The sequence below is a fragment of the Nyctereutes procyonoides genome, unplaced genomic scaffold, assembly GCF_905146905.1.
Source record: "Nyctereutes procyonoides isolate TBG_1078 unplaced genomic scaffold, NYPRO_anot_genome, whole genome shotgun sequence".
NCBI lineage: Eukaryota > Metazoa > Chordata > Mammalia > Carnivora > Canidae > Nyctereutes > Nyctereutes procyonoides.
Genome location: NW_026575052.1, coordinates 13,037,398 through 13,060,577, shown reverse-complemented (window position 1 = coordinate 13,060,577; position 23,180 = coordinate 13,037,398). Strand labels below are relative to the sequence as shown.

The window sequence follows — 23,180 nt, the reverse complement described above, 5'->3', positions numbered from 1 at the left end:
CTCTGGCTGAAACCCCTACAAACCTACACAACTTGAGCCTCCTGAGCTGGAGAGCTGGTGGGCAGAGCAGCCGGAGGCAGAGAGCTGGCGACTCATGCAATGCCCACCTGGGACGGGCGCCCTGAAGCCCAGGCTCCTGGTGTCAGTTCTGCAGCTCTGCCTCCTGGTGAAGGGCACCAGGCACCTCTTAACCCACTTTGCTCAGTGAGGCTTCAGTCTGGGGACTGGAATCTCTAATTAGAATTTCCACATTCAGCAGGGGGCATCTTTATTTGTGGCAATAAAATGGGGCCAGAGCATCACCTCCCAAGCCCGATTAGTTGTACCTCTGACAAACATTCCCTGATGGTAGCGGGAATCCTTGATGTCGACAAATCACAGACTGCACGAAATGACAAAAGTTACGTTTAATTTACAATGTAATAAAGGTTACAGGTAAAAAGCTACACATAAAGCGTGAAAAGGCCTATTACACAAATGTACAAATCTCTGTACAAAGCTCATATCACTGTTTGCTACCTTCGTCTCCTACGTTTGTTAGCTGGGCCGAGTCCTGGAGCTCTGGGTTAGGAGAGCTCTCAGTAGAGGAGGGGAGAGCCTCTGAACCAACACTTAAAAATGTCCTCTTAAAGACATCAGTTACCTGCAAAGTAAAATCTTTTCCTTTTTAATTGGAATTGCTGCTCTAACTGGTCATATCCTTAAAAAATTGCCTTCACAACACACTTGAAAAGGAAAGCAACACCTTAGAGGACAGTACTCTGGGATCAAACACGAAACTTCGGCAAGTAGAGCACTCAGGTATGACAAGAGAAACAGGTGAAGTGCCAACAATACTCAAGTTTCAAACTACCCACCCATGTCTATGGGCGCTGGTCACAGATGAAGGAAAATCAAAACGTTCTCATTCCAACAGAAAGGACAAAAGAGAAAAAAGCCTAACTATTGGACCTCAAAACCAGTGACTTAGGCAAACATAGAGTCGAAACCTTAGTTTAACTAAAGAATTCTAAAAACCCTCTTCTGACCGACCTGGGATCCATGGCAACCCCCCCTTCGCTATTCTGGGACTTATAGGGACAATAAACAGAAATCAGGCTGCTGGACCCACAGGCTGGTTGATGCTGCTGCCACCGCCACGGCTCTAGATCCCACCTGAGGGCCTGGAGTTTCCCCCAACGCTACGTGACTTTAAATCAAAATGACCCTAGAACGAGGGAGAAAAGAAAAGGAGGTAATGGAAGGACTGGGAAAGAGCCAGGGCAGCCTACCTAGCAGGAAACAGGAAATACTGCTCTATACTCAAAGTGTTCTGAAGACAGGTCTTTATGGGATATTTCAACCCACCCCCAGCTTTAATAGTACATGGTTAGGGCCCCAGGAGACATTCTGAAAGACGAGACCGCACACATGGAAAGTTTTTCTCCCTAGTTCATTAGCTCCCCCCTCACCCTTCCACCCAATTCCCACCCAATCCCACCCTTCTCCATGACCAAAAATATCAAATCAGTAAGGAAGGTGTGGGCTTCTTGCCCGGCCAAGCCTCTTTTGCATATTTTTTCTTCTTGGGTTCGTTGACGGCTTCGGGGTTATAGACTGCAGGGTTTGGTGCAGGGTTCATGTTCACTGCTGACGGCACGACGGGAGTCAAGTCCACGTCAGGGGCGAGGTTCGGGTATGGCATGGGCAAGCCACCGATGAGTGCTGTCCCGTGGATACCATGCGGCTGGGAGCCAGCTTCACTGTGTGTGGGGGGCAGGCCCCCGTAGAGTCCTCCACTGAATGCAAAGTTCTGCATGCGCCTGCTCCCCGATTCCTCCAGGCCCAGGGAGCCAGGGCCTTCCACCCGCTTCTTCTGTGGTTCAGAAGGAACAAAGGAGGCAAGAGGTGAGGCACAAGAGGGTGTTAGTTAGCCTTCTTTAAGCCAGCCCTAGAAACTTGGGAGAAGGCCCCAATCCCTTGGCTTGCTCTTCCCAGGACAACTTATTTCACTATCCTGAAATCTCAGGGTCTGAAGAGATGGGACAGTTGTTGTCTAACATGGTGGCCCCCAAACACTGCTCCCCACAAAGGGCTCACCATCCTGAGAAAAATGAAGACAATGTATAAGCTTTTCATAAAACTTGTCCAGTTTAAGTGATTGCTCTTTATCTTAAGGTCATAGCCTCTCCTTTTGACATTAAAACACCCTTTTAGGAAGCAGAGGTGATAATAGGTGATAGTTAAGTACTTAAATAAAAAGTACCTTGTTGACTGCCTGATTTTTAAACATTAATCTGAAACGAAAACAAATCTGCAGTGATGGGAAGTAGTTTATTGGGTGCCGGGGGCTGACAGCAAGAGAACATAAGGGAACTTTCTGGGGTGATGTAAATCTATATATGAAGTATAGTGGTGGTTATCCACATGTATATATTTGTCAAAACTTAAACTATAAACTTAAAATGTATGCATTTTATTGTATATAAATTATATCATAATAAAATTTACAAACAAGTAAAAATATCTGCTGGTTTTATACTTTTTTAAAAAAGTAATCTCTACACCCAAAGTAGAGCTCAAACTCACGACCCTGAGATCAGGAGTCCCATGCTCTACTGATCAAGCCAGTCAGGTGCCTGCCCCGATGCTGGTTTTATACTTTTTTGGGTTGGTGGAGAGAGGGGTCAAGGGAGAGAAGAAATCATAGGCAGGCTCCCGACTAGGGGCTCAATCCCACAACCCTGAGATCATGACCTGAGCTGAAATCAAGAGTCAGACACTTAACTGAACGAGCCACCCAGGAGGCCCTGGTTTTATACTTTAATGACAACAGAACATTTCAAAGGAAGAAGCAAAAAGAGAAAAAGAGCTCTAGGAGAAATGTCACATGAATGCTATGAAGATGGGAAAACATTCCATCTGTACTTTTTCACACTGCCTTATGAATGTTCACACAAGATCCCCCTCCACCCTCTACCCCTTTTGGATTAAAAAAGACTAACCAAAAATTTGACATAGTTAATCAATCTAGTTTGATACAGTCCATAAAGATTTTTTTTTTTTAAGTAGGCTCTAGGGACGCTTGGGTGGCTCAGTGGTTGAGCATCAGCCTTTGGCCCAGGGCATGATCCCGGAGTCATGGAATCTAGTCCCACATAGGACTCTCTGCATGGAACCTACTCCTCCCTCTGCCTGTGTCTCTGCTTCTGTCTCTCATGAATGGATAAATAAAATCTTTTTAAAAATAAATAAATAAATAAATAAATAAATAAATAATAATAATTAATTAATTTTAAAACAAACAAACTAGGCTCTACCCCCAGCATGGAGACCAATGCAGGGCTTGAACTCACAACCCTGAGATCAAGACCTGAGCCAAGATCAACAGTTGGACACTTAACTGACTGAGATACCCAGGCACCCCTGAGGTTTTTTTGTTTTTTGTTTTTTTGTTTTAATAAACCTTTCTATAGTACATCTGACTAGCACATCTGACTAGCATCTTCCAATCACTTCCTGAATATCTCTAATTCCCAAGGATCTCACTACTTTAATGGGCCATCTGCTCCCTTTGGACAGTCTACATTGTCACATAATTCCTCCACATGTTGAGCAATCAGACCATCTCTGTAACTTCCACCTCTTGGTTCTTCAACACACCTGATCTTTCAGCCTAATCCAGATCTGGGCTGCCTTTCCTATCTGTGTCATTCCCAATCACAACACAAAGGCATGGCCAAAGCTGGAGGTGCTGTGCAGAAATGCAACAATGCCTCTTCCTCGCCTAATAGCTTACTTGGAGTCAGAAGGGAAGGCTTAAAAAAAAGTGGGCCTCTCTGCACCCTGCTGGGAGGTAAGCTGAGACTCCCAGCACACCATAATTTACACGCAGCATAAAGCTGGCTGGTCACCTGCAGTCTTTCTATGGCATTCCAGATCCCCTAGATTCAGGTGGAATGAAAGTATTTCCACATGATGAAAAATAGGAGAAGAGCAAAGAATGTGTGTTGTTGTTTCTTAAGATTTTATTTATTTGACTGAGAGAGAGAGAGAGAAAGAAAGAGAGAGAGAGAGAGAGTGCACACCCATGTGCATACAAGCAGGGGAAGCAGCAGGCAGAGGGAGAAGCAGACTCCCCACTAAGCAGAGAGTCCCATACAGGGCTCAATCTCAGGACCCTGGGATCATGACCTGAGCTGAAGATAAATGCTTAACCAACTGAGCCACCAAGGTGCCCTATAGAGAACGTGCTTTAAAACTAACATTTACCTACATGTAATAGAGTGGGTTTTTAAACTAGACTGTATGGCATTTCAAATCCTGTTACAATGTGCTTCCTACCTTGACGGGGACCACAGCAGTCTGCACCATGTTCCGGAAGCGACCGACTGAGGGATCCACATCCTCTGAAGAAGACACAAGAGGTGGGTTAGTTTGATACTCTGCTGGGAAGATTAAGGCAATAGGGCCCACTGCAAACAAAGTAATCACAACTCATATTAAAACAGTAAAATATAGCTAACACTTCAAGTGCTTACTGAGTGCTGGCACTGCATTAAATCCTCACAACTCCACAAGATGAGGACTACTAGAGTCAACATCTAACATCTAACAGACATGCTCAGGCATGGAGGAGTGAAGTGCCTGGTCCAGTCACCATGCAAGATTCAGCATGACTCCCCAGCAGACTCCCCAGTATGATTACTGGACAGACCAGGATTTGAGTCAAAGCAGTCAGAAACAGGCCTGGGCTCTGGACCACTGCAGTGTACTGCCTTCCCAAGTTCTTTCCTATTCCGTATATGTCCCTCTCTGAAGGAAGAAACCAAAGAGCAGATTTCATCAATCCCATGTTAGTGATAAAACAATGACATGTGACACATGAGCAGCAGTCACATACCACGCACCTTGACGATGCCCACTGCTCATTACCAAACGATAGAAATTGAGATTCAGACCCAGGGCTTCCAAGTTAACTGGCCTTCCGACCTGAACAACTGTATACAATCAAGACAGGGGATCTGAAGCCCCCTGTCTGGGCAGAATGGGGAGAAGCTCCTTTTCACAAGTTACACACACGTTATTGTGTCCTACAAAGTTTCTAGCCTCATTCACTGCAGGAAGAAAGGGACATGCTTGTAACTCTCTCATGCCTCATTTATTGCACATCAAGCACAGGAATAAAGAGCAAGATACTGTCCTGCCTTTAAGGAGTTTACAGTTGAAAAGCTGGGCAGGCTACAGTACAATGGAGGGGGCAAAAGTGTTCCTGGAGTACAGAGGGGACAACTGGGCTGGATCACCTAGGATGACCAGGACCTTTCTCGATGAAGGCTGAAATCGTGGAAACGGGCAGGTAAAATTACTATCATTAATTTAAAAACTACTCCAAGCCCCCTTTGTCTTAATATAGTGATGGAAAGGAGCAGTTTCCCTTATAGGGGCTGTAGATCTTATTTTAAATGCAGAAAGGGTGTCTGCTATTCAAAGAAACACTCCTACGAATCCCTTTGGAAAACAAAGATTCATTATTTGAATAATTAATCCCTGGCTTATTTAATAAGTCTGGTTTTTCACATATTAGGATGCCTCCAAAGAATATACCCTGGCATTACATTCACAACAAATCTTTGTTCAGTGAATGAACAAATGAATGACTTTTATATGAAGAAAGAAGACCCAGGCTCCTTAGGAAAGAGATGAGGTTTCTATAAAAGGCATCCTTACCTTTTTTCTCATCCCCATAGGAGCCCTGTTCCAATCATCCCTTCAGCAAGGAAAGCTAAATGAAGCACAATAGCAACCGGAGCCCAAGAGGAGTGGCTAATGGAGTATGCACTCCACATGTTCAGCAGGCCTCTGGAGAGGTGGGGCTAACTCTCTGAGGGCTCCTTGTCCTGTGCCGTGCTGGCTGAATGGTGCTTAGGCTTCTCACCTTCTCCTCATGTTTAGTCATTCCACTCCAAGAAAGAGGATACACCCATTTCATGAGATGTCTGCCCCCCAAAGATCTACTGACAAATTCCCTGCTAAGTCTACTTCTGGTATAGGAAAAGGTTGTGTGGATAAAACACAAAAGTGGTAATTGAGGACAATGGGGATAATGGCTAACATTTGCCAAGGGCTTACAGATTGCCGAGCACTGATCTAAAGTATCTGTACATTTGTACATATATTAATCGTTTAGCCTCATCAATCTTGTGAGGCCAATATCTGTTCAGTTACTTGGTCAAGGTCACAGAGCTACTAAGTGGAAAGGTCCATTTCACACTCAGGTCCTCTTAACGGCTATGTTAGGCTCTGTCTGAATACACATTCTGCTCCATTCTGCAATAATTTTTTTTCTTTTTTTTAATTTTTTTTTTTTAATTTTTATTTATTTATGATAGTCACACACAGAGAGAGAGAGAGAGAGGCAGAGACACAGGCAGAGGGAGAAGCAGGCTCCATGCACCGGGAGCCCGACGTGGGATTCGATCCCGGATCTCCAGGATCGGGCCCTGGGCCAAAGGCAGGCGCCAAACCGCTGCGCCACCCAGGGATCCCTCTTTTTTTTAATTTTTAAAAAAGATAGATGATTATTTATTTACTTACTTATTTATATGTATTTATTTTTATTTGAAGGGAGGAGAGAGTGTAACCACAGTGATGGCAGGGACAGAGGGAGAGAAATGCCAGCAGACTCCACACTCAGTACAGAGCCCAACAAAGGGCTTGATCCCACGATCCTGAGAACACAACCTGAGCCCAAACCAAGAGTAGGATGCTTAACTGACTGAACCACCCAGGTTCCCTCAGGGCAATAATTCTCAAAGAGAAAAACAGAGCAAATCAGACTCTGAGTTCTGAAACATATTTAAGATTGACCAGTCCAGTGATTCCCAAATTGCTGGCTATTCATCAGTACAAATAAGAGCTTGTTTAAAACTATAAATTTTTAGGTCCAACCCCTGGGAATTCTTATTCAATAGGTTCTGGGGCCCAGGAATAAATTTCCCCAATAGGTCACTCAGCCCCTGCCTAAACACTTCCGTTGGGCATTCACTGCCTGGAGAGTAATCCTCTCTATCCACACACCAAACGAAGGAACGCCTTGATCTTTCATAGGACTCTTTTAAATTCTTCTAAATATAAGAAGGATTTGTTGTTGCCTTTTTTTTTTTTTTTAAGGTTTATTTATTTATTTATTCAGAGAGAGTGAGAGAGAGGCAGAGACAGGCAGAGGGAGAGGCAGGCTCCGTGCAGGAAGCCCGACATGGGACTTGATCCTGGGTCTCCAGGATCACACCCCAGGCTGCAGGCGGCGCCAAACTGCTGCGCCACTGGGGCTGCCCTTGTTGCTTTTTATGCTGAGCTAAATACTTCTACTCACTGGCTTTGTCTTTGTCTATTCCTTTTCCTCTCAGGTCAGTCCTGCAAATATCCAAACTACAGTGGCTGTGCCTCCTCAAGCATGGCTCCCCTACATTCTCAGCATTTGGGGGATGGTTTTCCATAGCTGTGAGTTTCCTCCTCCCTCAGGACTACATAACACATTTGGTAGTTGAGGCCGCACTTGCATTTGGTAACCCATTTGGGTGAAGTCTGCCCAGAACATAGGTGAGTGGGGTTACTGTCTATTAATGCAACTTTACTCTTCTATTAATGCAACTTTAAACTGCACTTGATTAGTTTCCACATCCCCCTGATGACTCAGTCAATTAACTAAACTCCCTAGATCATTTTTTCCCCAGGAGCTATCACTGGAATGGATCTTCTGCATTTAAATAATTGATATTTTGAACCTAAATGCAAGACCTGAAAGTTATTCTCATTGTATTTCATTTGGGAAGTAAAACAACTTGTTAGTTTGGGATCCTTGTTTCCATCCAATGAGACTGACTTCAAACAAGGTTTTCGGAATCTCAATTCTATCCTCATCATACAAACGATACCTCCTGGCTTGATGTCATCTACCTACCAGAGAACTTGACATACTATGTGAGCCCAATAAATGGATGTTGAATGATGGAACAAACTGGTGAACTTGATGACCTTTCCATAAGCAGATGCTCTCTCAGTTTGCTGACATTTCCATACAAACTATGCATTAAATCCTTACAGAGAGGCAAGTCTTCAGTGCGGTTGATGGAGACAGGTTTTCCAATCTTAGAGTTACCAATCATACTCAGAACTCCAGAGAGTAAAAGACAACAAACAACTCTACTTCAACCTCCACTACGACACAGACTTGCAGGATCAGCAGATGGGAATTACAGCCTCGCACTGTCTGCTGAATTACATGGGTCCTTCCTTTCAAAAGGCAACTGGATAATGCTTGAGTGTTTGAGGGTACTCCATCAACAACCTGTAAGAATCCTCTCCCCTTTATATAGCACTAGTTATCCTACACCTTGTTGAGAAACATTACAACTAACCTACACATTGTGCACACTACTCTCTGAGATCACAACCTTTTCATTGGAAGAAACTAGGAAGACACCTCACCTGGGTTGATGATCTCATCATCCTCACTGAAAGTCACCCGCGAGTTCTTCCTCTTCCTCTTTGGTCTCTGAATGTCGAGATTCCCCTCCTCAATGGTCAGGGTGGAAATCCGCTTGTTGTGGGCAGTGTTGAACTCTGTCAGGTTCTGGGCCAGGGTTCACACAAGACAGACAGGAGTCAGTACACAGGAAATCTGAAGGATACTATTAACAAGCCTCTTTTGACAGACTATGGAACATCCTCACTGACTAGTAGGGGCAGTGATGGTCACAAAGAGATGAAAAAGAACCTTGGATTGAGAATAGGTTGTCTGTGCAAATATCTTTGAGTTGAGGTTCTGTGTCTTGGGGGGAAAGAAAGACTATCATGTATTCATGCTGCGAATTAAAGAATGTGACCAGAATGAACTCCCTGAACTGCCTTCAAGTAATGAAACAGAGATGAGAGAGGGCAACTGACAGGTTCTTTCCCGGCAGCCCTCCCCACTAAAGCTCAGAAGTACAGGACCAGTGCATTTAATATTTGGCACTAATAGTTTGTCACTCCCTGTCCCTGTATATGGCCCCATTTCTATTCATAACCACCTATCTATTTCAATGATTAACTTGGCCTCAGCACTGCGCCTGCCTCTTCCCAAACCTCTGGACTTATTCCAATCTGCACTGCAGTCAGAGACATTCCAAATGTCTTGAGAATCAAGACCCAGGGAGGACCTAACAAACTGAACCTAAAAGACAGGGAAGCACAGAAGCAACCTGGAGGAGAAATGGGTAAGAGTGACTGTCAGCAAGGTGCCCTGCTATGAGGCTACTTCTTTTGAATAAAGTAACTTCTAAATTATAACAATTCTGCTGTACTTTTCTTCCCAAGAGCTGGGAAACTGCCTTGATGAACAACAGGTAAATTCATGAGGAAAATTAAGGACATGCTGGCATTTGGTCCACCTGAATAGACCAATCACACCAGTGTAGCGACAGACATGTAAAGGACAACAGTCGCATCACAAACCACTGGGGCTGGCCTCTAGAAAAGGAAAACTTTAGCACTTTAAAATTACATCTTATAAAATTCATGGCCTTTGAGGGCAGCCAGGCCTCTAAGACCAAAAGCAGCCTAGTTCTATTCAGAAGATTCTTAGGTTATTTGAACCATATCAAAAAAAAAACAAAAACAAAAACAATGTAATTGAATGAAAGCTTCAGTTTCTCTAAGCCTGTGCTATCCAACCAAGCTTTCTGGGTGATGGAAATGTTCTATATCCTTGCCATTCAATATGGTAGTCACCTGTCACATGTAACTACTGAGTACCAGAAGTGTGGTTAGTAGCTACTGCATCGGACCGTGCAGCTCTAGAAATGTAACTCCCAGCCTTGGCTTCTAATATCCAGTGAGGATGCAGAAACGACCATGAAGGTCTACTGTTAGGAACTCCTTGTGAGGTCTGGCTGGACACAGCCAAGTGCACACAGCACAGCTGTTCCAGGTGTGTCACATCAGGCCACAATGTCCTGGCAAAATGGCAAAGCTCACTACTGGGCTCAAGAAAACCTCCTGATCCTAAGTCACTGGTATTTCAAGCTACGCAGAATAGCTACATACTGCAAAAACCAGAGTCCCAGGGGATCCCTGGGTGGCGCAGCGGTTTAGCGCCTGCCTTTGGCCCGGGGGGCGATCCCGGAGACCCAGGATCGAATCCCACGTCGGGCTTCCGGTGCATGGAGCCTGCTTCTCCCTCTGCCTATGTCTCTGCCTCTCTCTCTCTCTCTCTGTGTGTGTGACTATCATAAATAAATAAAAATTAAAAAAAAAAAAAAGTTAAATCTTAAAAAAAAAAAAAAAAAAAAAAAACAGAGTCCCAAAAGACAAAATAACGCCATAGACGGATGTGGAATTACATCAAGCTCGGTCTCCTCCTCTGGAAGCCCCAGGAGGCCCTTGAGCTCATCATCCTCTCCACCCATCTTCTCATCTCCCTTCACAGCTGACGGCAGTGTCTGAGGCTTCTCACGTAGAGTGTAGGCCCTTGTGGATGCGCCAAACGAGACTGTGGAATCGATGGGAATTTGCTGAGGCTTGTGAGGTTCCAACCGAATGTGACCCAAGAAAGTGCCGTGTGCTGGGAATAATCAAATCAGAAATATAAGAGAGAAAACAGAAACAAAAACCAACCGGAGTTGTAGGAGGGTGAGTAGCTCCTCCCAGCACATTAGTTTTGTTTTTTTAAATGAAAATAGCACTGGGTCCACTTTGCATCTCTTGTCATTGGTCACAATGAAAAGGGAATTCTTCACTGAGTCTTAAATCTCTTCACTGGATTTCTTACACATCTTCGGACCTGTCCTTACCCCATATAACAAAGACCACTGCTTGCTCTCTGCTGCCAGACAGCTTTGGCTTCATTCTGGGTCCAGGAGAAATGGCTCCAACCCAGCAACAGCCATGCCCCACAAGGCAGAAGACAGACATTGCTGTGCTCTGACCTCTCCAGCCCCAAGTATAAGGAATATAAGAACTTCTGGTCTGGTGGCAGTTATATTTGGGTTTTCTCCAGGACAATAAAGGATGTTGGCTAAAACAGGCCCAATATGAATGCCAAGAAAAGCCAAATTCCTACTGGAGAGTGTGAATATTTTTCCATGTCTGCATTCTGCATGTTATAAAATGGAGAGAAAAGATGAGATAAATTTGCAAGTAAGTACTTGTGAGACAAGGCGCCATTATATAAGCAGATTGTGTGTGTGTGTGTGTGTGTGTGTGTGTGTGTGTGTGTTAGAGGAGGGGATAAATAGCAGCACATGATCAGCCCAGGAGCAGGGGACTTTACACTTGTTTTTTTAATTTAAATTCAATTAGCCAACATATAGTACATCATTAGTTTCAGATGCAGAGTTCAATAATTCATCAGTTGTGTGTAACAACCAGTGCTCAGCACATCACGTGCTTTCCTTAATGTCTGTCACCAGTTACCCCACCCCCTACACCCCACCTCCTGAGCCTTTACATTTTACACTCTATTGATACATGGGCAGAATGAACAAAGTTTAGAGCCCCATGCAGTTAAGTCTCAATTGCTTTTCTGGGATTATCTTTGGCTAAGTTGAAAATCTTAACTTGGAATATGCTCATGGAATGAAAATTGGTATTATTAGCAAGTCAAAGCAAAATGTAGCTGGAATAAAGAACCCATCATAAAAAAATTAAATTTTGCTGAAAGCAAGTATTTTTTAATGTTCTGCACCACTAATTCTAATACATTAATGGAGCCCTCCTTAGCTTCTGCTTTAACTGGACAGTTTTACTGCAGTCCTATAAACACCTGAATTCCCATAGCCCCTGGTTCCTGGGTATCTTTTTTTGGGTTCTCTGAATATACCTATTACCTTTTCCAGGACATGACTCCCCAAAACCCTCTTCTCTCTCCAGTCATCAATTATTTCAGGAAAATAAGAGATACCCCAGAAAGAGAGAAGAGCTGATTTAAAAATCAAACATAAACTTCTTCCCTGATAAACAATAAAACATGATTTCAAAACTGAAGAACCCAAAGAGCATTTTCACATTACCCCAAAGGGAATGTGTGAAAAAAGGACAGGATGTGAGTTACTTACTACTGTTGAGATCTATTAGGAAAACTCTCTTCAGATGCTTGTGGTAGACCAAGGCAGCGTGGACCCGAGAGCAAGACTGGTGGTCAATGGTAAAGTCACACAAATCAGGGTTTCTCCCAAATAAGTAATACTTCTTCTCATCAATAATCAGTTTCTAAATAAATATTAAATTAAATATTACTTAAATCTTGTTTCAACAGGATTTAACAAAAATTCTTCTAATCTAGTAAGCAGAGAATCTTGAATAGATAAAATTTCTTACCAAGGTAAAAACAAAACTATTTCCCACTATTCTTCAAGATAAAGAGCTCAGAACAATTTACTAGCATTTTTGGGGGATGGATGGCAATTAATCTCCCCAAATGCAGTGGTTTAATGTCTTGTGTTGGTATGAAAAGAACTTTTCTTAATTCTATTAGATGAATGTGGCCTGTGGGAGTAGCTATCTTCTATCCATTGGGAATTTAAGATTTCACTGGATCTTAATTTTAGGTCAACCAGGAAACAAGTACAAAGCATGTCCACAGGGCAGCCGGGGTGGCTCAGTGGTTTAGCGCTGCCTTCAGCCCAGGGCATGATCCTGGAGACCGGGGATCAAGTCCCACGTCAGGCTTCCTGCATGGAGCCTGCTTCTCCCTCTGCCTGTGTCTCTGCCTCTCTCTCTCTGTGTTTCTCACGAATAAATAAAATCTTAAAAAAAAAAAAAAAGCATGTCTACAAAGTAATAAAACTGCTGTTTAGAAAATTTACATTCAAATGAGTATTAACAATTGATTAGGAAAGGAAAAGGGTATAAATACTTATGCATATTTTAATCATGCTGCCATAGCCCCAAAGTATTTTCGGAACCCTCTTTAGAAAGTGCAATTACATTGGATATCATTGTATGAGCACCTAAATCTAACTCCATTGGCTACAAAAAAATATTATTCTAAGTTAACTCTACATGAGTATCTGCTGTGTCAAAACAGAGAACTACTTCATGGGGCAAAGACTGTCTAGGTTTGGGGGAGAAACGTATCGGAGTTAACATGTATTGACAGACTATTTACTGCTAGGCATTTTTATTTTAATTTTATTTATTTATTTATTTACGATAGTCATATATATATATATAGAGAGAGAGGGGGGCAGAGACAGAAGCAGGCTCCATGCACGGGGAGCCTGACGTGGGATCTGATCCCGGGTCTCCAGGATCGCGCCCTGGGCCAAAGGCAGGCGCCAAACCGCTGCACCACCCAGAGATCCCTACTGCTAGGCATTTTAAGCATGAACTCATCTAATTTTCAAAACATCTCTGTGAAACAAGTATCACCTCTACTGTTAAAGACAAGAAAACAGATTGAGAGAGATGAAGTCACTCATCCAAGATGGCTCTGCTGGTTAAGTAGCAGAGCTGGGATTTGAACTCAAGTGTTAATGACCTGCATGCAATGCCATTATTCTAAACAATGTGCAATGGGTCTAAAACAATTCTAAGAGCTCTAAAATGTTTCTAGACACTGCTATGCCACTAAAAAGAACCCAAAACTATAGAATGCCCCAATATCATAGCAGAAAGGAGGATTTCACAGACCAGCAGACTATTAGTAAAAAAATTATATGGGGAGAAGAAGCTGATGTAACATCGTTAACTTTTTATTTTGCCAAATAAGGACATTAAAAAAACTGTCACCAATTAGTATCATCATAATCATTTTATAAAAGAAAGGTCATTTCAACACCAGATAAGTAGGAAGAGTAAAGATAAAGGACATTCTCTGAGCTCATTTTAGCTTTATGGAACACTCACAATATTGTCCTTATTTTTCTTTTAATTAAAAAAAAAAAATTCATTTAAGTAATCTCTAGACCCAACATGGGGCTTGAACTCACAACCCCAAGATCCAGAGTTGCATGCTCCACCACCAAGCCAGCCAGGTGCCCCATTCTTATTTTTCTTTTAATCCTGGATCAGTAAAGCCTTTGCTGATTGGTTGTAGATTGGGCTGTTATAGATGAAGGATTCTAGATGAATTATTGCTAACACTTCTCCCAGTTCTAGAAATCTACAACTTGACCACTCAAGAATATGTTATGTTTTTCCTTTACACACAATGTCTCCTTAAGCTCTAGTTCATATTTCACACTACACTCCTCCTAAAATCCCCAAGAGAAGATAGCACAAAGCTGAGTAAAGAAATAGTCAAGTTAGGGCAGCCCGGGTGGCTCAGCGGTTTAGGGCCGCCTTCAGCCCAGGGTGTGATCCTGGAGACCCGGGATCAAGTCCCACATCAGGCTCCCTGCTGCATGGGGCCTGCTTCTCCCTCTGCCTGTGTCTCTGCCTCTCTCTCTCTCGATGTCTCTCATGAATAAGTAAATAAAATCTTTAAAAAAATTTAGAAAAAAAAAAAGAAAGAAAGAAATAGTCAAGTTAGTATGGTACCAGGCTAGGACTCAAGAGGCTTAGATTTCATTCCTAGCTGTGTCACTGAACTCGCAGTGGGCCACTATTCTCCTCTATGTTTTAGTGTTCCCCTTATGAATCCAGAAATATACCTCAAACTGATACTGTAACAACTGCTGAGCACTTAAGTGCCATACACTATGCTAAGTTTCCTGCTGTCACTTCATCTCCACAACTACTCTGTGGGGTGGGTCCATACTTTTATTTTTATGATGACGAAATTGAGGCAAATTCGACAAAGAAAGTAAGTAACATATTCAAGTTCACACAGCTAAACACAGTAGTTGCCCCCTTATCCATGGGGGATACATTGCAAGATCCCCAGTGGATGCCTGAAACCTCATATAATCTCAAACCCTATATATATTGGGTCTTTTCCTATACATACATATCTATGATAAAGTTTAATTTATCAATCAGACATAGTAAGAAATTAACAATAGAATAGAACAATTATAACAATATACTGTAGTAAAAGTTAAGGTGAATGTGGTATCTCTCTCAAAATATTTTATAGTACTGTACTCACCCTTCTTGTAATGATGTGAGATGATGAAATGCCTATGTGATGAGATGAGGTGAGGTGAATGAAACCGGCACTGTGACACAGCATGAGGCCATTACTGACCTTCTGACAACATGTCAGGAGGATCATCATCTGTGTCAGTACTTGAAACCATGGGAAGCAAAACTGGATAAGGGGGGACACTATTGTATTTGTAAGCTGGATTAGAAACTCAGGTCTGTCTTACTTGAGTCCAAGCTCTTTTAAGCACTACATTATAGATTTTCTTCACTCTACCTACATAAAAAAAAATGCACCATAAGGCAAGGAACATTTTAAGAAATGAATAAGAACTATGGGTCACATTCTTAATTTTTCTGTTACCTATCACTTATCTAGTCTCTTTCAAGTTTAGCCTTAAGGCTCAATTGGTTCAAGCTAGTCTAGGTATGTGGGTCACCTTTGGGAAACTGTCCCATAGTGCCCATATGCTGCTAGCAGAGCCTGTCCCAGGTCCGTACCACTATGGAGCACCAAGATTTAACAACAGCCTGACAGCTCAATCAAACATCCCCATGTCATCTCCAAATTAAGATTTGGGTTAAAAATAAGACATTAATTTAGAACTGAGAGAGCCCTGAAATTTCAACATTTTGTTCTCTCCAGCTAGTGTCTACACAGGCTGAATCTCATGGCATTACTCATTCATATTTATATGCACGCAGATTATGTCTGCAAAAACTTAGATTTGCTAACTACATCGCTCATAGGCTAGTCTCAAGGAAACAATGTATAAGATCACCCACTCCTGGGTTCTACTATAATACTGACCAAATTTCTATAATTGTAAAGAGCCAAAGACATACCAGAGATTTAAGTATTAAGAGAGGGGAAAGAGGAGAAAGGGCCTCTAAATTAAATACATATATACATTCATTACTAAAGACACCTCAATTACAAAATGTTCAAATATATGAGGATAATAGTATGTTTTAGAAACAAGGAAATGAGGACGCCTGGGTAGCTCAGCGGTTGAGCACCTGCCTTTGGCTCAGGGCGTGATCCCAGGTCGGGGGATTGAGTCTCACATCGGGCTCCCTATAATAAGGAGCCTGCTTCTCCCTCTTCTATGTCTCTGCCTCTCTCTCCCTGTGTCTCTTACGAATAAATGAATAAAATCTTAAAAAAAAAAAAAAAAAGAAGGAAATGTGTTAATTCTTCAACAATGTCAAGTGAATGAAATAATGCACTGGCCTTTAAAAGTCACTAACACCACAATTTCTTCACTAGGTATGGCTAATACCACTATCCAGTTGTGCCTCTGAGTTATAACTCAGAGTGTGTCTTTACACACTGGGCTTAAAAGACTCATGGCTTTTGTTTTAATATTGCACTTCTTAAACCCAGCTATCACAACACATCACAAGCCTTTGGCACAAGGCTAGGATATAGATAGCTCGGTTAGTATCAAGTGCTGCCTAAATCCTTAAAAATAAGCACATCTTATGTCTATTCCTCTCAGAAGCAATACAGTGATGTCTAAGTATTGTAACTTGACAATTGTATGGCAATTCAGCATACCTAAGAGCACTAAAAGAAAACATGATCAGTTAATGGAAACCAGTAATCAGAGGGGTGTCTGACAAATTAGAGTGCTTTGAAAATATAAATTATTTCACAAAGGAATGTGATATTAGCATTAAGGCTATGCCTCATTGTCTGCTTCCTTCTATTGCAAATTAAAGATTTACTTAATCTAGTAACAAATCCCTATACATCTTCAAAGCTTCATGTTATTTAGCAACCATATTTTATAGAATAGTTTATAGTAAAAAAGATTTTACAGACATTTTAGATAATTATTTCCTTGAACAACCTGGATGTTTTAGAGCCTTTAAGATAAAAGTATCCAGGACAAAAGGCCTCTTTAAAGAGACTGGCAAAGGGCATGATGAGTTAACAGAATTCCTCACAACTCCTACCTTAATACTTTACAAAACATCTGGGTCTCCTTCAGGAGATCTCACAGATGGCTTAACCATGGAATATCTTGATTTTTGCTATACATGCCAAAGAAAAACAACTGCATTAAATAACAGGGCCTTGAACCTGAATTCTGAGTAAGTAAACATAAAACTGCTCTAAGACATGGAGACTCACAACTCCATGGTCATACTGGGCTTAATCTCCATTTCTTGGTAAGTAAATGGTACCATGAGGATTAAAAAAAAAATGTATACAACCTAATAGCTAATCAAAATACATGAAGTTCCATGTGATGTTCATTCTAAAAACTTGTATAAAAGCTGGAATCCTGCTAAACTTTTCCTGTTTAGTACTTATTTCAATCATAATCGTGTAATTTTTGTGTGACTGTGTTTCCTACCAGATAATCTGAAGATAGAAACCATGTTTGATGTGTTAACTGCTGTAGTCCCTCTGCTGAGTACAATGACTGGCACACAGTAAGCATTCATTCAATAAGTGTTTTGAATTAATGAATCAGTTTCATCACCATGCCATTCTCTTTTTTGAGCAAGCATCTTAGCTTACTATACTTCTTTGAAGGGCCTGGGCCTGAATTGCATAAATGCAACTTAAAAGTGAAACACAATCTACATCATTCTTTCTTCTTCAGTTACTGCATATCTTGGAATTTCTATACAACTCCATATACTCAGAGTTAGAATTCACAAAGTCCAGTGTGATGGGGATGTATAAGCCTATGATCAATTAAAATCCTTCATCTGGAAGGTGAGAGAAGTCACAAAAAACTCAGTGTCTGTGGGAGATACCAGGTTTGAATGTGTTATATCACCATGTGCTTTTAATAGGAAAAAAAAAATCGGGATGAACGAAAGTAGCATTGCTGGAAAACAAAGCACAGGAGAGGGGGTGGAAAAGTGAGTCATTGGCAAAAATGTTTAGTGTGATGAGAAAAAAAAAAAGAAGACATGTATTTCCATACCTCAATTAGCTTGTCTCCTTTGACTACATCCAGATGTAAACCAGGTGGGGGTTTACCTGCCCTGAAAAATAAGAGTGAGAAAAGTATTTTCAGCATAAGTTTGTAAATGCCATTTACAATCACTGTCCCATTCAACAATGCAGCTCTCCTACCAGCCTATAATTAGTTCATGTTCAAGCAGAAATGTCATCTACTTCACTGTTATTACAGCTCCTTTCTACATTTGACACTTCCCCAGTGATTCAATTGCTCTAAAACAGACTTTACTGGATCTGTATTTAGAGCAGCACCAAAGAAACCTATATTTTAACACTGAGTATCTGCCTCAGAGAAAAAGCAGCACAGAGAGTCCAAGTACTATTGCCGGGGTAGTCTGGTTACTTAGAGTTTGAATCTGATTTACCAGGACCACTAATACCACATAAAGGTAGAATATATCAGTTGATGTTTGGGGCTGATCAAGATTAGTCTCATCACAGAATAAACATAAGGTTCTATCCTGAGCTTTGAGACCAAATCAGAGGTGCATATTTAGGGGGCTAGGGCAATCCAAAAGCATGCCCATAAAACCAGGCACCAATAAATACAAGAGATATTTGTTACCCTTGAACAGGTCTTTCTACAACGGCATGTTTAAGGGGAACTGTTCTCTATATTTCTATAATACCATTCAAGGTATTGTATGATATGTCAAAGCACCAAACAGTGCCTGGTACATACCAGACTCTAAAGAAATGGTAGGTGATTCTCAAATAGTCCCTCCCAAATATAAGTTTACGGATCTGGTCTAACTACTGAAATCAATGCAGCAAGGGACCAAAACGGACATACAATTTGTAGACTGAAGCAACTGGGTGGAAAAAAAACCAAAAACCAAAAACCAAAAACGCAGAGGGACCCAGAAAACAGCCACACTCTCACTTGCTTCTGACCTTTGCTCCTTTTAAGTTTGAAGAAAGAACAATCTTGCCAGAGTCCCTACATTTGCCCCCCACCGCCCCGTGCGCGCGCGCGCGCGCGCGCGCACACACACACACACACACACACACACACAATACGCATCCTCATCCTCTAACTGAAGATGCAACATAATAATCTCACAATCCTGCCCCAACTCCTCTATGGCAGCTGCTGAAAGGACAGTGCATTCGACAAAAGCCCATTTTGTCCTGAAAAGGGAAAGGAATGTTAAATGTTACATCCAAAACATGCTTTTCTGAACTCCTACTATGTGCCTGGCTTAGGCCTGGGAGCTGGGAACACAAAGATGCATCAGACAGCCCTTGCCCTTGAGGATCTCAAATATAGTGGGAAAGGGAAACGCATAATGCATAAACTGTGATGAGCTACAGCAGAAATAGCTCTAACTCGGACGGTCTCCTTGTAGGGCAATTCATATTTATTCACCTCATACTCCGCTCAAAGACTAAATTAAATCGTCCCATTATTTCCGAGAGCTTGAAAGGGCTTGAAAGGGGTTCATCCCAACAATTACTGATGCCCGCTTGTGTCCGGCTGCGAGGTGGGTCAGAGCCGTCCCTGCCCTCAGGGCGCTTCTAGTCTGCGGGAAACAAGTACCGCACGGGAGATGCGGCGACCACAGAGGGATGCGGGGCACTGAGCCTGGGCTGGGGCCGGGAAGCTGGCTCGGGCGCGCTCGGGACGGAGAGCAGCGGGGCAGGTACGGCGCTCCACAAGAGCACCAGGCACTCAGGAGTTGGGGTAAGTTCGCGGCCAAGGCCCCGAAGCGCCCCGGCAGCCGGCTGGTCGCCCAAGGGACTGCCTAAGCGAGCACCTCAGAGCCCCCAAGTCCGGGTTTCCTCAGTTTCTGGGCCCGGGCTCCAGGCTCCCGGTTCCTCCACACGCCGCCCGGCCCGACGGACAGTTCTCCCTCAATCAGTTCCAGGGTCTCTGAACCGTTCGGGTTGCTGCGAGAAATGAGTAGCCCCGCCAGTCCGGGCCAAGCCAGGCCAGGCCACTCCAGCCCTGGCCGCCCCGCCACTCACCAGGTCGGACAGTCGAACAGCGGGAGGCTTGAGCCGGAGTTCGCGGCTGCCGCCATCTTGCGTCTCCCCCTCCCATTTGGCGGGCCCTAAGCACGCCGGGAAACTGGAAGACCCAGAGGGGAGAGGCGGCATCCCATCAGTCTGTGCGGACGCACTCGCGCGCGCGCACGTACACCTACGCACGCACGGGACGTGTCTGAGTGGTAGTGGAGGCTGGGGACTGACTTTTAAGTTCTTTTTCGGTATTTTGAGATCGCTGGCCTTCTCTGAAAGTCTTGGCAGGCTAGGGCTTTCCTTGGCCGGGAGGTGTCTAAGGAAAGGGGCTTGTAAGAAGGTGGATCAGTCTCCCTGTGTTCTCCAGACACGCTCCTGGGCTCTAAACTCTTGGGACCCTGCCCTTGCACCATCAGCGTTTCCACCCCAATCTGGAGAGAAGCTAGAGGGCAGAATTTAAGAGAATGGGGTGATCATTTCTCTTCTTCTGGACCTTCTCCGCAGAGCTGCATGCACGCTCTTCCCCTTTCTAATGCAAATCTGGGTCTGAGGATTTCTGTAGATTGTCTGGGAGGCCACTTTAGGGGATCATCTAGTTTATGAAAACTGGACAAACTGCAGCAAAGGATCCTATTAGAAGGAAGACGTCAAAATCTTAACTGTGCATGAATGAAATAGTTAAACTGTGGCCCCTTTGGATTTTAAAATTTTGGTCATAGTCATTAGATAATGCAAGGAAACGCTGGGATTCAGGCCTGCCCTAGGCCTACCGCTGTCTGAAAGAGACCAGTAGCAGGGTGTCTGGTTGTAATGGCTTTATGGAGTGCTGACTTAGCTGGGCAAGTAGGTGTTTGTTTTTGTTCTTGTTTTTTTCAAGTAGATGTTTTATATAGATCGTCTCATTTAATTCTCAAACACTGTTGAGATAGGCATAACGATTCCTGAGGGGAGGCTCAGAGAAATTGAGTTACCCAGTCTAACCCTAGAACAAGTGGTGAGTGGGATTCGAACCTAAATCTGTATGATGCCAAAGGCGATGCTTTTAAATCACCACTGTCTCTTATACTTAGATGTTGGTACAGTTAGATTTGTTATTAGCACACAACTGATTCCCAACACTTTCATTTTTGTAGAAAACATGAGAGGATCACCTGGCCTTTTTTAAAGACACCAATTGCAAAATTATTGTTCACCCAAAAACAGGCACTGCACCACAAGTTATCTTTATGATGGAGTTACTTTTCTTGATTCCCTGCCACTGGTCCTTTGGATTTTTAAATCAAACATCAGCCTGATGTTTGCCCTTTTGACATCTCCAAGGCATCAAACTTTAACTGCAGCATTATATTAACTTGGATTTTTAAATTCTTAGGCAGGCAGAAGACTCATCTCTTCCTCTGACCTTCAAAAGCACAGTAAACTTATCCAGCAAGGATGCTGATTGGATCACTTATCAAATGGCCTGTTAATACCCTCTTTTCCAGACATGATTCCAAAAACCAGGCTTATAAGAAAAATACACATTCTAAACTTAGTTTCAAGAAAACAGGCTATCAGTCGTCCTTTGAGCACAAGTACATGATTCTTGAGAAGGAATTATTCTCAAGTGTTTTGAGTGTACAGAAAATCATGAGGTATTTTTATCTACAGAGATTGTCCAGGACTTTTAGGTTCCATGCCCTTTTCAGGCATAAGGTGGTACTGAAGCCACTTCTAGGTAACAGTGGCATAACATCTTATCAACTCTGCCTTTCAATTACTCAGTTTCTGTCTGTAGTCCATTATTTAATTCCTTCTAGTGCTGATTACACACCTAAGAAACCTAAAGCTATATTCTTACCCTTATAATTCTTCACTCCTTGGCCATGTTTCTTGTTTCCAGCACAGCTGACATTCACACTGGCTTCTGATGTAATGGCACCTTACATTTACCTAGGTCTTATAAAGCAAAATGCTCTTTGTTTGGGCGCCAATGATGTCAGTATAGATCAGCAAACTGAAGGGCAGCAGTCCCTGAAATGGAAAGCCTGATGGGCCAGCTGCCTTGGGATTTTGGTATCTCAACTAAGATTAATTTCTTCGACTTTGAGACCTCTGTAGAAGAGAACCTAGAAATATTAGAAGCATATTGATGTCAGAAAACTTTCTTAAAACATCTTTTATTTATGAGTGATCAAATGGAGATGCTGAAAAAAAATTGTGATTGTAAATGGATACTACAAACAAGAGGCTTCATTTAGCAGGGTGGTGAATGAAAAGTTCACAGGGTGCTGACCAAAGAAAAGATTGGGCAGAAATTGTCACTACTCCAGGTTTTTAGAGAATGCTTCATGAAAGAGGGGGGGAGCAGGACAGTTCTATCAGTGATGCAAAAATGCAGTGTAGTATGTCTCAAGGTGTGGATTTAAAGTCTGAGTGCTTGAGATCAAATCCTGGTTCCATCATTCCTAAACTGTGTGGCCCTATGGGCAGATTACTTACTATGCCTCATTTTCCTGATTCATAAAAAGGAGGCAGGAACATATAAATTTTATATTTAACATAGTAAGTTACTGGTAGTAAGGGCTCAAATATTTTCACAAATGACCATGCACATGTAGAGCATTTCCTCTAGCCTTTAAATTCTTGTATTAGACTACCATTCCTGGCCTCAGCTGCTTCAATTGTAAAGTGATGGGCTAGTCTAAATGAGTGTCTCATAGACATTAAAGATGTCATGGACCAGGGGGAAAAAAGTAATACAGTGGTGCCAACTTTTATTTTGTCAACTAAGGAGATTTAAAAATGAAGACTTCTGACATCACCACCTATTCATTTTTATAGTCTTGAAATGTCCTTTTTAAAAAGTTGGAAGGTCAAATTATTTCAGACTCAAGACAGTACTTTAAAAAGCCCACTACAGTTTTCTCATTTCTTCATGGGCTGGTCAAAACTTAGTCCATAATCAGAATCCAACATTAAAAAAATCCTATCATTTCAAGTTTACCTCTTAAAAATTAAGTGCTACATTGTAGTCAACCAAATTTCATTTTGCTTAAGTATTATTTTTTTAAAAGATTTTATTTATTCATGAGAGAAACAGAGAGAGGCAGAGACATAGGCAGAGGGAGAGGGAGAAGCAGGCTCCACACAGGGAGCCTGATGTGGGATTTGATCCTGGGACTCCAGGATCACGCCCTGGGTT

General features: G+C 42.5%; 1 protein-coding gene and 1 non-coding gene across 2 annotated transcripts; both read right to left on the bottom strand.

Moving 5' to 3' along the window:
• Positions 1 to 1,486: 1,486 nt before the first annotated feature.
• On the bottom strand, positions 1,487 to 20,118 carry PPP1R8 (protein phosphatase 1 regulatory subunit 8). The gene is made up of 7 exons (XM_055332601.1): positions 20,003 to 20,118; positions 17,997 to 18,057; positions 12,078 to 12,231; positions 10,365 to 10,585; positions 8,470 to 8,614; positions 4,324 to 4,388; positions 1,487 to 1,855 (listed from the first exon to the last, which is right to left on the bottom strand). The coding sequence occupies exons 1-7, from the start codon at positions 20,056 to 20,058 to the stop codon at positions 1,502 to 1,504; spliced, it is 1,056 nt and encodes a 351-aa protein (XP_055188576.1). The 5' UTR covers positions 20,059 to 20,118; the 3' UTR covers positions 1,487 to 1,501.
• LOC129514328 (small Cajal body-specific RNA 1) lies at positions 16,340 to 16,505 on the bottom strand. The gene has a single exon (XR_008665399.1). It is a non-coding gene; the product is annotated as a small Cajal body-specific RNA 1 (non-coding RNA).
• Positions 20,119 to 23,180: the final 3,062 nt, after the last annotated feature.